The following is a 16,848-nucleotide window of genomic DNA, read 5'->3' as shown; positions in this document are numbered from 1 at the left end:
GGAAGCTTAATTACAGAGAACATTTATTATCAATGCAGAAGAGTTCAGTAATATTACAGAACTGAAACAACTTCCATTAGGAACTTACCATGGAATTTGTACAAGCCCCCTAAGTGATCTAGCAGAGTCTCCAAGGATTTGGATACTGGTAGAAGTTCCAGAAATCTGTGAATCACAATGTCGAACACTGGCAGGAAGCGGAGGCAAACGTTCCCAAAGTAAATTGGTAAATACTGGGGCTGGATTTGAACAGGAGGATTGACTTGCTCTGCTAACCCTTCAAAATACAGCTTCTCAGGGTATTTCTGGGGAGAAAAATGTTTTTTTTGATTAATTTAATTTGCCTTGCTTTAGTAAAGTGATTTATTGATGTTCTATTTTCTTCCCACATGTTTAAATGAGATCCTCTTCTTGCACTTTACATTCATATTTTAATGGAAAACATCTGGCACAAGTTGAGTTTTCATAACATCTACATGATCAGTAACCAATAATAATGATGACGATGATGATGATGATGCATATCAACCCCAGTTATCACAAATCTTTTGTACCCAAGATCCCTAATCTTCTGCCACTAGGAAGTACAGTCGTGTATTTGTTTTAGAAGCACTGCTGTTTAGTGCAATTAAGAGGATGAACCAGAAGTACCTTATGATAGCTCATGTGCTTCGTATGCCAGTCATTCTGTAGCCAATGCTCAGGAGAGTTTTCCTTCACAAAATCGCTCACTCTGTTTCGGAAGTCATTGGGTTTCAGTAGGAGCAACTGGATGATGAAATAGCACACTTGGGCTTCGTTGCCTTCATGACTACGCATTGCCTATATTAATAATAATAATAATAAACGAATCAAAGTTGAACTATAAGACAACCTTGCAAAATACCTACAGGAAAATATCTTCAATTTCCCCTAAGTATGGCTCGAGTGAAAAAAGAATTTGGAGCTCACTATTAAATATAAAGCTTCCCATAATTTTTTTCAGCTGAAAACCTGCTCAATAAAACCAGAAAAGAAAATGCATTTTTATAGTACTGTAGTTGAAAGAAGTTCTAAACTTATTTTTTTCTTAATACCATTCAAAGAATCGAATAACCTTCTCTATTGGACATGATAATCCACTGACATTAATAACTGAACTACCTTCAATTCTTCCATAATCATGTAAAGAAAATATGCTACAATTCACTAACACCTTTCATTTCTAGATAAGGAAATGAAGTGAAGCAACCAAGGTTTACAGAAGCCTAGTATGTGACTCAGTCACCAACAATTTTAACTTCCTGCTCATATCACTGTATTGCTGTAATTATTTAGTAACACTGTATTACTCTGAATGCCTACGATTACATGATTAACACTAAGACCCCCTTTCCCATTTTAAATCAATGATGTGCATTTTAGCAGTGGTTTTGGATTCAGGAACTTTTGCAAAGTCTTTGCAGAAGCAATTGACACCATATTGTGATTGTGATATCTGATAAATTTCCAAATAGATAATGGCAGCTTCTTTCTGAGGATTCCTTACCAAACACAGTATCAGCCGATCCAATGTCACAATGTTGTACTTCCACACCATGTCATTAAGAATTTCAATGCACTTGTTGAGCTGCTGGCCCCCAGCTGATGTAGAAAATTCATACACCAGGAAATCTGCAAATGTCCTAACATGAGCAACCAGAGCTCTAGCTCCAATTCTTTCTAGCACTCTGAAGGAGGAGAGAGAAGTATAATAGCACTAATCAAATAATATGAAGACCAATTCACCAAAAAAGGCTGTGTTATCAAGCAAGCAACCCTCAAAGTTCCACTCTTGGAAGGTTCTGCATACCTAAAATGCATGACTAAAATAGATTTGATGAAACTACATAGTAAAATGGAGTGGAGACACTAGATTCTTTGATTTTTAAATGGATTTATTCCCAAGGCTGCTGGCAGAAGCACACTTTGGGCTGATCTGCAATGAAAGCACCTGTAAAAAAAGTGGCTTTCATCATATGACTAGCAACCTATTTAATGCATTATATTAATGCATTACAAGAAAAAGTGCACCTCGTACTTGTACCTGTGCAACCCAGTATTCTGCCAACCTTAGCAAAACATTTTACATGATATGTTAAAAGAACAGCAGCTACGCACAAAATGTTCTGTACCTCTACAATGCCCCAAACATTCTTCTATTTTAATGCATGGTGCCACGGTATATAATTTAATCTTTTAAAACATACCGATAACCAATTTGGTTAATGTGATCAGTTTCTAGGAGCATCTTCCAGAGGAGACAAAGGAAGAGAGGAGGGGAGCCTTGCATAGAAAAATGAGTGATTATATCATTTTCATTTGACATGGATTTCCACTTTCGGTACTCCTCTTCCACATTCTTCTTCAGGTTAAACCGGCTCTCTTGAGGTACATTGTTCTGTTTGAAGAATGCCTGCAATAAAGCAACGTACTAGTCACTAAAACAACTTCATTTTTTATCTAAAATTTATTATATTTTGTGAGGTATTCCAGTTTCATAATTCAATTTTCCTACTATTGTCCTAAATTATGACCAACTGTCTGCTCTACCCATGCCCACAATTTTACCAAATTCCAGTCTGGACAATTTAATTCTAACTTTTGCCTTAAAAAATAAATCGTATATTAAACTAGAAACAAAGGACTTTAAAAGTGGATAGTAAGATGTGTTTTAAACAAAGGGCCCCTTACAATACAGTGGTTCAACTTTCTTATTTATCTCAATAAACAAAGATAAACATAAAATTGACGTATGAATGTTTGAAAATTTTTTCTTGGTATGCTGATAGCTTAACATGGAGCTTCTCAGGGATGAGCTAACAGTCAACACTGACTTTGTGGAATATAATCAATCATTTCTGTTAGTATTGCCATATATATATATATATATATATAAATACACACACACACACACATACACACTTACATACATACACACGAATGCATGCATGCTTTAAAACTCTTAATAAGTAAAAATTAAATTGTCCAGACTGGAATTTGGTAAAATTTAAAACCTAGTAAGAGTTTTAAAACAAAAATATACAAAACCAGCATTACATAGCTTTTTTTCAAGTTGTCAGCTGAAGTGGAGTGCCTGAAGATTTTACTGGTATTGCATTTCAGTGCAACTAATATGCAGACTGAATCTGATAATTCTGTAATGCAGTTCTCAGTTCAATATTTATAACAACAGAGGATGTTTATAAATGTGCATTTTGTAACAAGTATGTTAAAAATACCCACTGAAATTTTAGTTTTTGTACAGATTTCTAAAAAAGGAAGGTTAATGTGGAAACGGAGGAAGAAACATATAAACAAACACAAAAAATCTAACAGACAGGAAACAATATTTAGCTCGAAGTAAATTTTTCACAAGAATATAATTATTGCCTTTCATGACACAGATTATCTAACCCAGTGTTTCTCAACCTTGGCAAGTTTAAGTTATATGGATTTCAACTCCCAGAATTGGTTGGGGAATTCTGGGAGTTGAAGTCCTCATACCTTAAATTTGCCAAGGTTGAGAAACACTGATCTAACCTAAACTATTACCTGCAGAGGAGCTGGAAAACAACTCAAAGTATGGGATGCCCAGTTATGGGGAGTAAAGCTCATGATAGTCTGCAGGATATCTTTGCACCAAGTCCCTTGAATGGAATCTGAACCTGTGAAAAAATCTAAAACAGAAAGGTAAGCATAACTGACTATTCAAAGAATTAAAGCAAACACAATTGGTTTAATGAATACGACTGTCATCATGTAGTAATTCTTTTTGCATTCCTTCAGTTGCTCTTAATCACAGCACACGTTTAATTCTTCATTTCTGATAAACTCTGTTAAATGATTGCTCAATCCTTGAAGAGTCCAAGTCCTAAATGCCACATGGTTTATTCTAGTCAGAACTATGCCTTTACTACAAACTTTTCTGCCCTTAACTGTAAGGATGGAGAACCCAGGGGCAATGGTTAATTGCGCCTGGGTGCTCTAACCTTACACATCAAAGGGAAGGAAGGATAGAGGAGAGACTACGAGCAATGAAGGGGCAAGGGATAGGAAGAGAGCAGATGGTAGCAACCCCGTTCACAACTGAGAGACTGAGAGGCCACCATCACGCAAGCTGTCAAAGCAGAGGAAGGGGTGGGACAAAGAAGAGGCGGGAAGACAAAGGAAGGAGGTGGGAGGAAGTGGAGCCACTTGTGGCTTTGACAGTCTGAGGTAAAGACCTAATAAAGAACTTCGCATATCCATCGTGGCTTGTGCTGTGAGTTTCTGAAATTAGGCCTTAAAATAAAAACCTCACACTAACTTTCTCAGCTAGGGGAATGTAGCGTGCCTCTACAGCTCGTCATATAAAAGCCAATTTCAAACTCAAAAGCAGATGTCAGCCACCCAACTATTCCTGATGCAGCTGCAAGAGGAGTGGACCTCTAGGAGGATCATACAACGTCTGCATAGAATATTGCCCTACACCAGAATCTACTTGTCATATCAAGATGAAACAACTGCATGTACAATGTGAGAAGTTTACCTGTAGAGGTAAATAAAGAACAATAACACATAGCATTTAAGATCCTTGAAAAACTAGCACAGTTCATATACTGTTCTTTCACATATTTCTAACTATTTCTATTTAAAATCCATGAAATTGTGAGATTGTTACCTGTGACGTGCGTTGCTCTTGCTAGAGTCAAAATAAGCGCTCTGTTAAGTTCCTCTGATTCTGCTGAAAGCACTGTTTTGGGCTCGTTAAGGAATCGTGTAAATTGTGGCTGGACTTCAGAGCTACCCAAGGCAGTAATCAGGCGCAGAGCTGTGCTTTCCACACTGTCAAAAGAATATACTCTTAAGGATCTCTTGTGGTAATTACAGAAAATTGAAGTAAAAGACACCTAGTTTCAATAAATTTTACTCTAAAATTGCACAAGCCACATTTCCACATATTCAAATTATAGTTAGTGAAATACATGGGATCTTGAAGGCCATTACAGGAAATAAATAAACAGGGGACTTAATCAATGTAGCACTATTTGGATTTGTAACCATATTTTTTTATTATAGACTAATATTTTGGAGATATACTTGTAATTTTTAAGTGGCTTAGCATGACAGAAATGCTGCAACAAATTTTAATCTTCAACATGGCTCTGGAGACAAAAATAAATATTTTAACTTCTAATTAAAATTACAAACTGTAATTAATTTCAGCTACATTTTGCTTGAAACAACTCAGATTTAATTCATGGATACGTTTTTTGAACTAGAATCTGCTGGGGCTAGATGAAATGACAAGGTGTACTTTGTCAAACAATGAAGCAAAATATTCCATCCCCAAGATGGAGCTGAGCTGAAGATGAAATGGAAAGCTGATTCTGTCTCATTCCAATAACAAAGGCCATCACTTACAATAGCCTCCCAAAAACCTGGTGGCTATTTTAATGAAGGAAATCCAGAATGTATCCATGCATCTGAATTATTAATTTGAGTTTACTTCTCAAAACAGGTCAATGCTTACTAAATCACAGTCCAGAACTAGAAAACAATGCTTGCCTATCAGCTCATCTCCTTCCTCCCTCCCTTGGAACTTAAAATCTATTGTTCAATTAAATCATCAGATGAAATTGGAATGGTGGGTAAAACATCAAGTCAGTAACCAGAATTGCAACTGAGGTTTAAGTTCTTGGTCAGCCAGTTGCCACTAAAAATAATTAAACCACAATGACAGTTCACAGGTAACACAAAGTTATTATTTTTATAATTTCAGTGTATGTCCCATGATTGAATCTAGAGCGCTCCTTAAAATCACTATAGCTGAAACTTAAAAAGCTTAGCTAAGTCTTGAGTTTTGAGTCTTTTCCTACAATGTATTGCATAGCTTTTTGAACTGATCATGAATACAGTTTAGTGTTATGTTTGAATGAGCTTATTATGGATTGTTCCATGGACCATGTTTCTAAAAGCCCTTTTTTCAGTAAGCAATTTTATATAAGCTCCAATGAAAGGAAGAAGCATGGGAAGGGGAGAGGAAATGCCTATGAACTCCACCACCCTCAAGTTTGTTCTGATTTGTAAAGCTCAAACACTGCTTTGCCTTCATTGTCAGAAACACATGATACATACGTAAATGTAACAACTCACTACATGAACCTGCCAAAGCAATAAACAGCTTTAAAGTCTTATGGGTCACATGCAGTGTTACCCAAGCTGACTTCCAGTTATGCAACACAACTGCCTTCCTCACTTTCCCGCTGAACCCTTCGTATTCCCTAAAACTGTAGGGAAGAGAAGGTAGCTCCATTTCACAGGCAATGGGCATCAGGCATGCCAGCATTCAAGTCTGTATAGACTGCTATCAAACACTTTTTCAGAAGCTCTCAATACGTGCAAATTAGCAGGACTGTCATAACTTAGATGCATGGATTCTGTTCCATTTTTTTCCTCCTATGATTTCCTGACAGGCCTACTGCCTCTAAAGCAAAAATGATGAGTTGTTGAAAATACTGTTACCACAAATGAAGCTGGTTTTGATTGGTCTGTGGAACGGCAGCTACAGAATGAAGATTACTAAGTAGTTGGACTCTGTAATGAGGCTGGATGTGGTGCATACGATAGCTGAACATCTCCAACAGGGTATGCAAGATTCCCCAAGCATGAGACTTAAATACTGTAGGCAGCAGTTGACCTGAGAAGAAAAAGAATCCTGAGAATTATTTTCTAGTGAAAAATTAAGAGAAAGCCAGCTTCCTTGCAAGCATAAATCCACCCAGATCCTTATATTTACAGCAACTCTCCACACTTTTTCAGAAAAGTAGGAAGCCCATTTAACAGGCATATTATTACTATACAGTTAAGCATGTCACAGGTTTTACTAAATCACCACTCTGTTACACACAAGCTTAAAAGGCCCTATTTAAAGAACAAACCTTTAGCAAAAGATGAAATACAATCTGAAGAAAAAACAGAGAACAGATCAATTCACTGTAGTGTAGTTTCAGATACAAATCTAAGCCAAAAAAATTAGTTGGGTTCACACACTGCACTACGACATAATGTGTATGTTTAATTGTAACTTAACAGGTGACTCAGTTACAGTGGTGATGACTGTACTGTTGGGAGACTTGAAAGAACAGGTTAGGGACAGATCATCATGGAGAAAATCTATCTGTGTGGTTGCTAGGAGTCGAAAATGACTTGATAGCACAATCAATTTAGCCGATGATATGAACATTGTGAATTGTACATAATATTGTAGTTAATGAAGTATGAATTCAGCTTATTGTGATTTATTCCACAAATCATGCTTCTGAAATTATGGCCTAATTTGTATGAGTAAGGCTGTTCACTACATAACCTTGGGCCAATGACCCTCTTTCACTCTAAACTGTCTACCAAGGTTATTTACAGTTTTCAAGATATTAAACATTTTATCTGAAATTTCTGAGAGGCAGAAATGGTAAAAAAAATATTAGAATATATATTTTAATATAAATATTGTCTCTGGTGGGCATAGAGTTGGGAAGGATAAATCTCAATTTCACCAGAAGATACCTAAATCAGAAGAGGTTTTGTTTCGCACATCTTCTTCCCTCAGTTCTGGCTAACATGGCCAATGGTCAGGGATTGTGGAGGCTACAGTCCATCAATATCTGGAAGGTTACAAATTGACTGGCATCATCTCACTTGAGGACAGACAAATTATTCTCTCAAGTGTCTGAGTCCCTCCTCAGAAATAATACCGCATATTATATAGATTATTGCATAGGGTTAAGGAATAATTTATCTGATGCTATAATGCACAAAAAAGCAATTTTTTCTTCACCACCCAGAGTCACTTGCTGAGATGGGTGACTATAGAAACCAAATCAAATCAAATCAATAAATAAGCTGAAACAATTCTTGCAAGGTTGTTATTGTAACCTTACAATAAAGGTAGTGTTAATACTCATCTTCTTGTCTAGACTACCTTGAAGGCTCACATCAATATTGCAAGTCTCAAAGTGCATCTCTCCCCTCTTGCTTTTACAGTTCAAGAAACCAGGGAGGGTCCCTTCTGGGACGCTTGCCATGTCCATGTCCTTCTGCAGGCTCAGCTGCCTCTTATCTGACTGTTGCCTAGTCTGTGGCTCTTCCTCCTCCTCTCTCAAAGATATTCTACAGATCATTACAATTGCTGATGATTCTAAGCAATTCAGCTTGGAATTTACATCATAAATATTAACAGTCTGAAACAGTAATATTAATGAAATGAAGTTTTCTTACTGATAAAACCTTTGATGCCCAAGGATTCTATTTCCATGTAAACCAGGAGACGACTGTATGTTTCCACAAGAGCTGGAGCTAAGGCCAAGCTAGACTTTGCATGGGCCAGTTTTATTACTCTGGTGGCTATGCTGTGAATGAGGCTAGAAAAAAAAGCAGAAGGTGTTATTTTCGATATCAAATTCTTGAAATTAGGGCTCTGGAATTCAGGAAGTAGTAGTTGTGTTTGCATAGCACAACAGTGAAGGTGCACATCACTTTCTTAGTATTCCCATGACTGCTTAGCCATAACTGGCAACTCCTCCATAATTCAGCACGTCACAAGAATATAGAGCAGCCACTGACTCTGACTGGCACTAACCAGAATCCAGAATCATAGTTATTTGTTGGTTTCAAACCCTAGTTAAGGCTCAGTGGAAATGGCATGGGATGCTTAACCACAGAGAAGCCACCAGCTATCATGAAGCAGCTGGCGAACCAGGTTTAAGGAGAGGCCCACACATTCATGTTAACTATCCAGTCCAGTAGAAGTCATGGAGAGCTTAGGGCCTCTATAAGGTAAGACATTTTAACAGAAATTAAGTCACAAATTACCAATAAAATTCAAATATGAAGGTTAGAGAGAGGTGAATTGGATTTTTACTGGATCTGGAAAGATTACATGTATTACATTAATAAGAATAATAGCTCTAATTTTGGCAAACCTTGTGCTGTTTGGAAACTTTGAATGATTTTTCATTTATACTGTTATTGAATGAAAAAAAAATGAAATAATTGAAAAAAACACCCCAAGTGGTTTAACACGTCAGGCAGATGCATCCACTGTTGATACTGATTATATTTTACCTCATTTTGGCATGAACCGTGAGTGAGTCCAAGAGGTTCATTGGCAGTGGTGTGACTGAGCCTGAAGCCATGCAGTTGGTTCCTGGGAGAGGTATTCTCATGTTGCCATTCCCATAAATAGTTTCCACCAGAACGCCCATGGGTAACGTAAAGCATTCTGAATTGGTGGAATAAGCATTGCATAGCAAGGCGATCTTGTAGTCATTCATGTGAAGACTTTTATTCCTTAGACTCTGTTGCAAGAACCTGGATACCCAAAGATACTTAAGTGAAAGAGAGAAAGCTGTTTATGTGCAAAAGATCTGACACGCTAAGCATCAAAAAATGTATACAGGTAGTCCTCACTTAATAACCACAATTGGGACTGGAATTTAGGTTGTCAAGCGATGAAGCCATTAAGCAAATCTGGACATGATTTTACAGCAATTTTTGTGGCAATCGTTAAATGAATCACATGGTCATTAAGCGAATCATGCGGTTCTCTATTGATTTTGCTTATTGGAAGCTGGCTGGGAAGTTCAAAAATGGCAATCACATGACCTATGACCGCAGACTCTGCAGCCATCGTAAATGTGCGACAGTTGCCAAGTGCCCAAATCACGATCATGTGACTGCAGGGACTCTGCAATGGTTGTAAGTGAGGAATGGTCATAAATCGGTTTTTTCAGCACTGTTGTAACTCCAGACGGTCACTAAACAAAGGTCATTAAGTGAGGACTACCTGTATGTGATAAGAATCACAGGGACAGTAACTTTTTGTGGACAAGAAAGCAGTTACTACTTGCAGTAATTCATAGAGAAATTTGTGCACTACATGCTCAAGTCATCTTTTCTTATCACATGGCCCAATTCTAAATAGTTGCTCTTTAAGCAAAGAGGAAGGCAACCCATGGATTCCAGGTAGCCCCATTAGAGCAACTCTAGAATGACATGCCAAAATTTAGCAGTACAATTTCCCAGTGTCTCCTCCTTGCACATAAGCAAAATGAGTATGTCAAGCTTCTGCTAGGCTGAATACATTTACTTTACTTTTTTTTTAAAGATAAAGGAAGTGTGTATACTATAAAAAAGATAGTATGTAGTATGTACTACATGAAAGTCAATCTCAAGAATGGTTATTTCCTTCCTTCTTTTGTTCAATAGAAATTGTTCTGCTTAATTTTAGTCTTTCAACTCTGTAGACTGTTTTGTAATCCTGCAACTTTAACTGCAATACTGCTTTCAAATGTTATTAAGGTCTTTTTCATTTGAGATTTGTGTTTCCTGGTTTTAAACATAGATTTCTGATGCTTTGTAGGTACAGAATATGACATACATTTAATTTAAAAGATTAAGATATATACTTCTTGTGTGTCAGTATAATTGTTCATCCATTCGAGGATGATCATTACTGAAAAGGGGATTACAGAACATAATTACTCATGGTGGAGCTTGAGAGAATGAGGAATTGGAATTTGTAGTTTAGAATTGTCACTATGAGCCTTTCTGTTCAGATGTATCCAGATACAGGTCATTGCAAAAGCATGGGTTGACTGGGGTTTGTTGATATCAGGCACAGGAATGCACTAAGGAAAGAAGAAACATGACATTAAATTATATTCTATTGTAATTTAGCTAGTACATAAATATGGTGAATCAAAATTTAGAAATGGAGTAACTACGTTTTCAGGAACTTGTGTATCTGTTGAGGTAACTATCTCTTAAAACATGTCACCAGTTCAATCTGCTAGTGTTGACCTTCTGGGCTGTGGGTACAAGGGCACTAATTTACCCTAACTTCAAGTTTTCTCTTTGTTCATCTTGACCATGCAATCAGGGTTGCTTAGTTATCCCAGATGTCAGATTGGCTACTTTATCTTTGAGAGTCTTCTCCCAATCTAGCTTTTACTCTTTGGAACAGACCACTGAACTATGTTGTCAGCCTTGCAAGGTAGCCCAGACAAGAAGCACACCCAGAAGAATTAGCTCTACCTTTCTTGTAAGGTTACATTAGCAGAATCTTGCAAGTCTGAAAGTATATCTCTGTCCCCTTGCTTTTACAGTCCAAGAAACTCAGGAGGGTCCCTTCTGAGATGTTTGCCATGTGGGCTCAACTGCCTCTTATCTGATCATTGGCTCCCAAGGCCATTCTCACATACCATTCCATTATGTTTGGAGTTTGATCTCCTGAAATTTAAAAAGGTTCTTAAAATGCCTTTTTTTCCAGGACCACTGTGAAGTTAGAAGATCCATTATTTTCAGTTGCAGTACCTAATACCAATTTAGATTACGGTAGTGCTAGGGTTAGGTAAAATTGGTTAGGATTTGTAAAACCGATATATAGTATTTATGAACCACCTCATTCTAGAAGCTCTAGGCAATGTACAAAGTTGAACACAGTACAATGTAATTAGAAAAAGAATAAAATTGTAAGCAGTAACTATAACGGCAAGGATCTCCCTCAAGCTGCTAACTGGAGCCAGGTTTTAACTATTATCCAGAAAGCCGTAAGAGTGGGAACCATCGTCGCCTCAGGGATAACCTGTTCGATAAGTCTGTGGATATTATGTTGTGATTTTTACTGCTCTTTGTATTGCCCTTACGTATAAGCATATCCCAAATAAAAATATGACTTCTAGTAGTAATATCATAGAGATATGTATCACCAAACTGAAGCCACTCCGATAGATTTGCAAAAGAAAAACTGAAGTGTCAGAATGAGCCCACTGAACTAGCTGCAGCAGGCATGGTGAAAATACTAAACTCTCCCAGCACAAAATAAAGGTCCACGTCTTGTTTCGCATGATGCCGTAAAGGTAACCAGTGAGAGGTCTTGAAAAGTGTTCCATCCTCTCATTCCCTGCACTTGGGGCAACAATCTAAGAGCAGCCATAATGGGCATTTTCAGGTGTGAACCTGGCTGCCACATCTGAACTCTTAAATCATTTTCAAAGACAGTTTCATATAATGCACATTATAGAAGACTCTCTTTGAAGGTGTCTGTCATGTCATTATATATAATTATATACAAATATTATTATATACACTTTTCTGTCATACGTGAAAGAAATATCACAATAATGTCTTCAGCAGGGTTACAAAAGATGCAGAGCTGGGGAAAGCCAGCAGAGGAACTAAAGTTTACCTAAAGTTAAGCCTGGGTCCATAAGCTTTCCCAGACTATGAACTTGTATTTTCAAGAAAATGTTACTCTATCCCACAGAGCTTTTACAGTCCCTCTAAATACAGATACAGAGAGTTGTATCAGAAGATACAGAGTTGTACCTTCTGCCTACTGGGGACACTGTCATCCACGTCTCAGATGATCTGACAGTGATCTTATACAGATGTTACCTACAATGAAATGTAAGATAAAACCTCGACGGATGAGATTTTAGGCCAACAATGGCCCACTCTTCCTTATATAAAAAAAGATGCTCCTGGAAGCATCAGGCTCCCCTTTGCCAAATTATCATCTGGCCTATGGGAAAAGGAATGGTTTTATCCCTTGAATATCCGTTAAAGACTAAAGCATAATTAATAAATAATAGTAGAAATATATCACAGAGAAGACTCACTTCTTTCTCAGGGTAGAGGAGGTCAAAAAGCTTCATAACAGGAAGAAAATCAGCTAATGCATTTTTCTGAATGCTTCCAGAGATAAACTGTAATAATACCCACATCAAATGGTCTCTGCCTTTGATTAGGCCTCGTCCTGCCAACTATAAAACATACAAAGAAACAAACCCCATGAATACCAAATACACACTCCTAAGAAAACTCTCACAAGTTTCTAAAAATGATGTATTTTGACACCTGCAAAGATGATTTCCCCACAACTTATTTATTTACCAACATTTATATAACACCAACTGTTCTGATTCTTGGCAGCTCAATACTAAAAACTGAAAGACTTAAAATCCAAATTCTGTATTCAGCCAAAAGCATCAGAAATGTTTGAAGGTATCTGCTTCCTCTAAAACCCCCAGCTAACTTCAAAAATTAATTAGATATCTTGAGAGATCTCTATCGAAGTAGGATTATTAGGGCTGTGCAAAGTGCACACGCATGCAGGACAGCCAAGAGCAGCTTCTGAAACAGGCCTGGAAAATAAAGCTGCTCGAGATATGCTTTGCATATGTTTTCTGGGATTTCTGCAGCTTTTCTTCACAGGCTTTGGATAGCCCTAGTACTTGTGTATCAAGACAGGAAGGGTAACTTTCCGAAAGACAACAATACAGTGTCATAATAGGAAAGGGAAGCAGGAGCTGTTGTGTTCTACATCTTTCAGTCTGAACAAACATGGATGGCTTGTTGCTAGGTGATGTACCAAACACTTCCCAGTGTATTTTTTCATTACTGGCTAGCTCTCTCCTGCTATAAAGACTTGATGTTAGCCTCCAGTGTTAAAACCACCACCGTTGGAATATTATTTTCCCATGCTCTAGATATGCTTGCACATAACGTCCACACGATGAAGAAGATCTCTGGATACCCACTTACCAAACCAACAATTAGCGCCAGAATTGCAGGGTCATGGAAGTACAATGACGTGTCTGTGTGTGTGAATTTTAAAAAGCTTGAGAAATAGTGATCTACTTTGATCTTGCTAATGATAACCTACCTTTTGATGCAGAGACAGGACCATGTGAGGGAAGCTTGCAAACTGAAAGAGTACAAAGAAGATAAGCTGACTGGAGAGGTGCTGCCACAGCAACTGGCTGGTTCCCCCATCATCAAATTTCTCCTCCGTCTCTGAACGCTCCATGGCATATACCACCAAATCGACCAACTGGTCCTCCAGCACAGGGCATCGCTGTTTGTGCTGCAAAGCAGAAATCAGATGCAATATTCCAAAGACTAGCATTTATCATTTCCACTCTTTACTTCAGTACGTTGGGAAGCATGACACAAGATCTCAACGTAAAGATTTACAAGGTAAGCCAATGCATTAAAACTGTCTGATGTTACAGGTCCCTTTAAATGACAGCTTCCTTACGATGCTCATTTACTAAGCCCCTTCTCTATGGAATGGACTGAAAAGACTGTTTATGAGAATACATTTCCAGCCCTGAAGAATGATGCATTTGGATTAACAGCCCAGGAATCTGGTATCTTGGAACAGCGTTGCAACTGATTTGTTTTGCCTATTCCCGGTAACTGGAAAGCTGAAGTAACGTAAGGCACCGGAGCAGTTGGCACGTAAAAACAAACGGCAGTGCACCATAGAGATTGTGCTTTTCTGTTCCTTCCTTTTTACCTTGTGAGCTTTTTATTTTATTTATAACTAATTAAGCGTGGTTTAATTAATTAATTCAATTTACAAACCTGGGAGGGGTATCAAGCATAAATAGGCCTCCTTGTTCTGACTTTACTTTGCCGCAACTCAGTAACTTAAGTAGAATGGGCTAGAGGAAGAAAAGACAAGGTGCTTATACCCGAGTATTAGGATGGATGTGGAAGTAACGGTTTGATGTTACCCATGGACAAACTGATTGCATTCATGGATCCTGCTAAGCCAGATGCAGGGGATAAGTGAAAGAGCAGGAATGAGCCTTAGCAGTCTCAAGGTGGCACTTTTATCTACCTGGAGCCTGTCACGCTGCCCAGGTAACTGTGGTTAGCACAGTTAGTTTCAAACCATCCAACGGTGATTTGAGAAACCGCTTGCTGAAAGTAGACACTGCTCCAATTTGAAACAGTGCTAAGTCAGGGCGATATAGCAAGCCGGTGGAGAAGTTCCAAACCTTTCCCAGCAGTATAGAGGGCGTGATCAGGGGGGTGCCTTGCTGCTCATTCCTCTTCCTAAAACTCCACATGGCTTGGCGTGCAAAGGTAACCACTGGACTCATAAACTCTGCTTTGTGCTCTGTGTGTCACTCCCAAATAGCCCCACTAGGCTTGGGCAGAGACTTGAGCGCTCAGTAAGGAGCTTTGCCTTGCGTTGTGCCACTTAGATTTATCTGGACATTTGAATCTTGGCCTGGTCCTGGACTATGGGCTCCACCTAACACTTTAACAGTACTTTCTCTGTATTTTGAACTCTGGACTGGGTTTTGATTCGCCTTGGTAAATTTCCCGTTTTGTACACATCTCAAGTCTACATGACCCGTGGCCTATTAAACTTGTTACTTGGACTGAACATTTATAAGATTACACTCTAATCTGAGAAGTAAATAACTGTGGATTCATGCACCCTTGATACCACAGAAGTAACTGGACCATTTCTGAGGTTTTTTAAAAAAATACTCATAGAATGTCCGTTTTAGATAATGGACCTGTAACATAACACAGCTTTAGCATGAGGAAAAATATATTATTTTAAAGAGACAATACAGAAAAGATACGGAGCTGCTTAGAATCTACGGATGAAAATGCTGTGTCCCTTTCTAGAGGCAAAAAAGGGGGATTTGGTGGTGGTTTTCTTTTTAAAAAAATTTGCCAGGCTATCCAGATAGGATTTACTCAAAACGTTTTAGCACTCCTCTGAATGAATTGTTCTTTGACTAACAGGTAGCCCACAGTGCTCCTCTAGGATTAAAAAGGAAAAGAACCCTGAAAAGAGATACTTATTCTAGCCTAAACCAGTGGGGGTAGCTTTTTGCCATGAAAAAGGGATTATGCTTTCAAGTTAACAACACAACGCAAGAATGGCAAAATTTTGGACGAAGTCTGAGAACAGCACTCTCTCTTTCACATGCTCTTTGCCAGCTCAAAACTGCCCCAAGCTACGGTTCTAGCTGTGCTTTCTTGAAGCATGCTCAAAAACAGAAGAATTCTAATTGAAAAGAAAGCATTAGTTGCTTCTGACCCTCTCTTTCAAAATCACAATGCCATCATCACGGATCAACCACATTACAATTTTACAAAGGGCAATATCAACACCAGTTGAGAATACTTTTCTTTTCCAAATGCAGCTAATTATGAAGCAGAGCAGAATGCAACAGACAATACTACAAACTATTTAATGATTCGGCATGCAAAACTACTGTGTTCAGGGCTTGAAATTCACTATAATTTGATATGGAAAAATACAACAATTGTTGTGGTTATTATCAAGCCAGGATATGTCATTAGAATAAAATTCATGATTTTTTTTTAGTTTGGAAAAAATATAAAAGCCAGTTCTTGGCCTCCACAATACTCTAACTTGACCAGGAAATGGAACCCACAAAGCAGCAGATGTAATTATCAGTTGTTCTCATTAGTTCTATGCGAGAAAGGCTTAACAAGGAAGACGGTTGGGATCTTGGTGTTCGCCGAGTTTTCTTCTTGCAAATTATGTAATACTCTCAGTGCTCTGACACAAGGAAACAGGAAAGGTAGAAGTCAGACTGTTAGAAGGACAACATCCGATCCTCACCTCAAAAACGGTTCCTGACAGAAGGTACAGGCAAGTTCACTGAGATACATTATACATCTCCTCTCCCCTGTGATCTTCTCAGGGCTACCATCATGGTTTCTTCCAAAAGCCAGCAGTACTCATTAGTATATTTCTTTCTGTACTCTAAGTGCCAAGCTATGAAGTCAAGCAGCTTGACTTCCTGGACATATCCATGCTATTTTCTTGGCAATAGTATGGAAGTGGCTTGCCCTTGCCTTCTTCTGGAAGGCTGTCAAGTTCCCAGTCCACCCTACATCCCTGGTATTGCCCAGGACTCTCCCATCCTAGTGTTAACCAGGACCAACTCTTAGTTTCCAAACCCAGACAAGGTGCTACATGCTGACGTGTCAGACTATATACAA

The 16,848-nt window shown here is 38.2% G+C and overlaps 1 protein-coding gene across 3 annotated transcripts in view; it reads right to left on the bottom strand.

Moving 5' to 3' along the window:
• MED23 (mediator complex subunit 23) overlaps positions 1-16,848 on the bottom strand; it is a 47,538-nt gene that overhangs the window by 8,983 nt on the left and 21,707 nt on the right. For all 3 annotated transcript variants that reach the window (XM_063309969.1, XM_063309977.1, XM_063309985.1), the window contains 12 exons: positions 13,727-13,927; positions 12,681-12,824; positions 10,543-10,688; positions 9,124-9,369; positions 8,278-8,420; positions 6,526-6,700; positions 4,682-4,845; positions 3,574-3,698; positions 2,229-2,434; positions 1,529-1,709; positions 652-822; positions 89-305 (listed from right to left, as the gene is read on the bottom strand). In XM_063309969.1, the coding sequence (XP_063166039.1) occupies positions 89-305; positions 652-822; positions 1,529-1,709; positions 2,229-2,434; positions 3,574-3,698; positions 4,682-4,845; positions 6,526-6,700; positions 8,278-8,420; positions 9,124-9,369; positions 10,543-10,688; positions 12,681-12,824; positions 13,727-13,927 (2,119 nt within the window). The remainder of the gene's footprint in view (positions 1-88; positions 306-651; positions 823-1,528; positions 1,710-2,228; positions 2,435-3,573; positions 3,699-4,681; positions 4,846-6,525; positions 6,701-8,277; positions 8,421-9,123; positions 9,370-10,542; positions 10,689-12,680; positions 12,825-13,726; positions 13,928-16,848) is intronic.

Source organism: Candoia aspera, chromosome 1 (assembly GCF_035149785.1).
Source record: "Candoia aspera isolate rCanAsp1 chromosome 1, rCanAsp1.hap2, whole genome shotgun sequence".
NCBI lineage: Eukaryota > Metazoa > Chordata > Lepidosauria > Squamata > Boidae > Candoia > Candoia aspera.
Note: the sequence above shows the minus strand (reverse complement) of the source record. Positions and strands in the feature narration are given on the sequence as shown.